The sequence below is a fragment of the Pristiophorus japonicus genome, chromosome 17, assembly GCF_044704955.1.
Source record: "Pristiophorus japonicus isolate sPriJap1 chromosome 17, sPriJap1.hap1, whole genome shotgun sequence".
Taxonomy (NCBI): domain Eukaryota; kingdom Metazoa; phylum Chordata; class Chondrichthyes; family Pristiophoridae; genus Pristiophorus; species Pristiophorus japonicus.
This window is the reverse complement of record NC_091993.1, coordinates 23,327,584-23,331,807: the sequence shown is the minus strand read 5'-3', so window position 1 is coordinate 23,331,807 and position 4,224 is coordinate 23,327,584. Positions and strand designations below refer to the sequence as shown.

Genomic DNA, 4,224 nt, shown 5'->3' with positions numbered 1-4,224 from the left:
AAAGGAGCATCTCAGTAAAACAATCAGCTTTTAATGTGTACGGACTGATAATATGAAACCCACATGGCTTGCAATTGCAACACTGTAGAATTTTGTCAAGAGACTCTCTTTCTCAGAGCAGTCCCAGAGGGAGGAATAAACTATTGGCCTGCATCATACCTCTACCAGTCACGCATTTCAAAGAGCTTCCAAGAAACTTGACATTGAGAATATTCCTTTTTTTTCTTAAAGTGCATAATGTTTTAATTCTCCCTAGTTCAAACTCATCATCAAAATCACGAACATAAACGTTATTTTCAAAGAAAGCCATTTCTGTTTACCCACTCCCTCCCTGAGTTCTGGTGAAGCTGAACCTTGTAATGTAGCAGTGGGTCCAGCAGGGGTCTCCAGTTGCCACTCTCTCTATATAAGCACACAGAACCCAAGGGCTTCATTGCAGTTCAGAGCAGGCACTTGGAGGGAGACGGACAGAGCTCAGGTTAAAGTTGCAGATGGTTTTGAGAATTCCCCACACAAGCAGGAGACGTCTCTCTGAAATGACCGTCCCATCTCAGTCGAGAATGGAAGCCAATGTGGTGGTTTTAGGAGCAGATAATGTTGGCAAGTCGGGTAAGTTTAGCAACCAACAGGGGTACAATGCAAGGACATTTTGTCACAGCCCAGTTTTAAAACTGTTGCCCTTTTCTTGCAGCTTTGACCGTTCGTTTCTTGACAAGAAGATTCATTGGTGAATATGGAGATATAGGTAAATATTTCGCACAGAATCATACATTCGGTTTCCAAACGTTTTTTGTTAAAGGGCTGCAGTTATATTTAAGTTATTTCTATTCTAGAATCCGTCTACAATCACAATGTGACTGTTGCTGGGAGAGAAGTGGCTTTTAATATTTGGGATTCCCCGTATGCACAGGTAAGACTTTCATGTCTTTTCAATGATTAAATCTCTGTGAATATTTAAATCACTTTCTGTCAGTTCTTGTTTCATTGTCTGTGGCGCCAAGTCTAAATACAAAACTTCCAGCTCCTGTTCACACAAAGACATGTTCTCCATTCTACTTAAGCTACCAGCTCTTTAAGAATGAAGGTTATTTTCCTTTGGACTCCTGAACAAATTCCAATTGTCGTGCATTTCTATCCGAGACTATCACTGTTTTAATGCTGTTTGAGGATTAACCAGTTCCTCACTGTACCAGTCACACACCTTTCACATAACTACCAACGTTGTAAAGTATTGTGCAAGTCACTTGTACTTCCCTTATTACACTCGGTAACAAACTTCTTATTTGGTTTGAGGATTCCTGATGGTTTTAGTGGGTCATTCCATTGCCCAGCGCAGTACAATTGGGCTGGATTCTGCGGCAGGAATAGGCGGTAAGGCTATCGGCGCTCACCGTTACTAAGGCGTAAATTGGACAGCTCCTTCTGCCGTCCGTACATGCGCTGTAAAATACAGAAATCCGAACCTTGCTGTCTGAGTTGCCTACTAGCTTCGCTACACCGCTACCTCGCTGAGAGACTCGGCATTGACATACATGCAAGGGCGTGAAGCTGCGGTCATGATCATCATCATCATAGGCAGTCCCTCGAAATCGAGGAAGACTTGCTTCCACTCTAAAAGTGAGTTCTCAGGTGACTGAACAGTCCAATATGGGAATTACAGTCGCTCTCACAGGTGGGTCAGACAGTGGTTGAAGGAGAGGGTGGGTGGAAGTTGCGGTACTTACCCACTGATTACCCACTAAACACGCCAGTGAAAGTTAGGACTTGCCCATTCAAGTGAAAGCGAATTTTTAACGGTGTTGTAATTCTTAATTACCGCCAAACAGCCTCTCTGGCCCTCAAAAATTCCTATTACAAGTGTGGCATTTCATTCTTTCAGATTTTAATTATTGTTGAAGATTTATTTTAAATAAAAATTGTTTTTTTACTTTTTCTTTCTGTCTTTTATCTCTCTCTCTCTCTCTCTTAATCCCATCTTTCTTCCCCTCTCTTGATTTCACTTTCTGTACATGATTTCACACTGAATATTCTACTTACACTTCCTGGTTTCGACTGTGCGTGTCTCAGTAAAGATTCTTCAATCTGATTGGTTGAAGAGACTGTTGCTTGGCCTGTTCACAAAGCTCCCAGATCCCCTGTAGAGAGCACCACACTGTATCAGACACCCGGAGACCGCAAGTTGCCGAACAGAAGCCCCAAAAACGTCTAAGTGTAATGAACGGCGACGCTGTTCATTCGTCACTGACCCCAAAATGCAGGCCAACATAAACCAGATTCCCTTTCCAGTTTGTATTGTGATCTTAGCGGATACAGTTACTGGGGTTTTACAAATGGTCGAAAGTCTCAAAGTGCAAGAGTGAGCATCGGGCATAGACAGAGGTGGGCGCAACTGTGATGCCCCCAAGGTTGAATAACTGCCGAGGTTCACTGGCTAGGCTCATACGTGAAGAATGGTCATGTGGGTGATGGAGAGGGATTTCCAGCATCCATGGAACTGTACCCCAAGGAGAGACAGTACCTCTGGGAAGTATGGGGGAATGCAAAAGAGATCCAGAATAAATAAAAAACTGTGAAGCATTTGGAATAACCCAATTCTCTCTTTACTTTGAAGGATCGATTGAATGAAAACTGTGCGAAGGAGAAACAGATCCAGTGGGCAGACGGCTTTGTGTTGGTTTATAGCATCTGTGACCGAGCCAGTTTCAACATAGTCCGGCAACAGATCCAATTCATCAAGTCGATGAAAGATTGCCCCGGCACAGACAAGGCTCCCATTGTCATCGTGGGGAACAAGAGGGACCTCTGCCACCAAAGGACAGTCTCCAGCGAGGAGGGGAGGCTCCTGGCTCTGGCAACGGACTGCGAGTTTTGTGAAATCTCCACCGCGGAAACCTACCACGGTGTCCTCCTGGTCTTCCATGGTCTGGTGGACAGAATCAAGGAAACTAAAATCCTGGCGATCAGGAAAACAGCTGGGTTAAAGAGTATCGTGCGCAGTGTGTCCGCTGTGTTTACCAGGAAGCGGACAGACTCCTTATGAATGTGTCCGTGTATCCAAGGCATGTAGCTGGATATTTTGGTGGGGGCTCTGTGGTTGGCTATGTTGGACGTTCCATCTCAGGTTGCATCGCATCGTTAATGACAAGGTTTACAAGCTTGGTGATAATTGGTTTGGACTGCCTACTTTTCAGTTTTAGATTGTTTTAAGTTCCTTTGCTCCCATTTTCACTGGTGTGCTTGACCACAACTGGTAAGGAGGAGTAGAGGCTGAATGTAGGGTATACTGGAAAAATGGCTCAACAAAGCCAGCAGCTTCCCAAGGAGCCGCACTTAATATGCGAGCCTAAGTAGTGTGCGTCGGCAGCCAATTGGTCATCATGGCCTATCCTCACCACGTTCCAGGATGGATAGAGACCAAGAACAGGAACATTAGCTGATCTTTTGGACTCCCCCCATTCCAAGAGCACTGGTTGTAGCATCAACACGTGTGCAGACTTGGGACCAAACCTCAGGTCTTTCTGTTATATATTCTGTACCCCATCAGATGGTGCAGTTACCCACTGAGCCTTGAGAGAGTGCTCCAAATCTTATAGGTTGATGCTCTGAAAAACTGGTCTATTGTCACTTGATTTGACCTCCATGTAGCTCGTTGAGGTACAGAATAGGGTGCCCCAATGCCCTATCTCTTCCTCATAAGTGAAGGCCACTGGTTGCTCAGTTGTCAAGAGGTCCACCTGCTTCAGTCCAAGGGTAACATATCAGGTTATCTCACCCTGAGATATATTGTTTTATCCTGCCCAAATGAAGGCTTCCCAACAGCATACTTTATAACCAGTAACCTCACCACCAATGTGGCAGGGCTGTATATTAAGACTTGCTCGACTAGCTGGATTGGGCTCATATAATGTCTTTGGTCTTGATGGGATTTGAAAGATTTACCTGCCAGTAAATGACTTTTGCAATAAATTATTATTTATTGTTGCTTACTTGATGAAACATACCATTATTTTGTAAGACAATCATCTACTGTAAGCTGTCAGCCAGGAGTTGGAGATGATTGCTGCCCTGGTCCCTGCTGTTCTGAGCAGATTGATGAGGTACCACCATTTACCTTCTCCTCACTCAAGGGCAGTAATGTTGGGCTACATCTTTCCCTTCCAATCCCACAAAGGCACTGTTTGTCTGGTTGACAAGCACTTTCTGTCGGGAGATCACCATTAATCT

At 44.4% G+C, this 4,224-nt stretch overlaps 1 protein-coding gene across 1 annotated transcript; it reads left to right on the top strand.

Moving 5' to 3' along the window:
* The first annotated feature begins 449 nt into the window (after positions 1-449).
* Positions 450-3,985, top strand: LOC139228142 (ras-related and estrogen-regulated growth inhibitor-like protein). Its single transcript, XM_070859331.1, has 4 exons — positions 450-609; positions 692-745; positions 834-910; positions 2,612-3,985. The coding sequence occupies exons 1-4, from the start codon at positions 492-494 to the stop codon at positions 3,038-3,040; spliced, it is 678 nt and encodes a 225-aa protein (XP_070715432.1). The 5' UTR covers positions 450-491; the 3' UTR covers positions 3,041-3,985.
* The last annotated feature ends 239 nt before the right edge of the window (positions 3,986-4,224 follow it).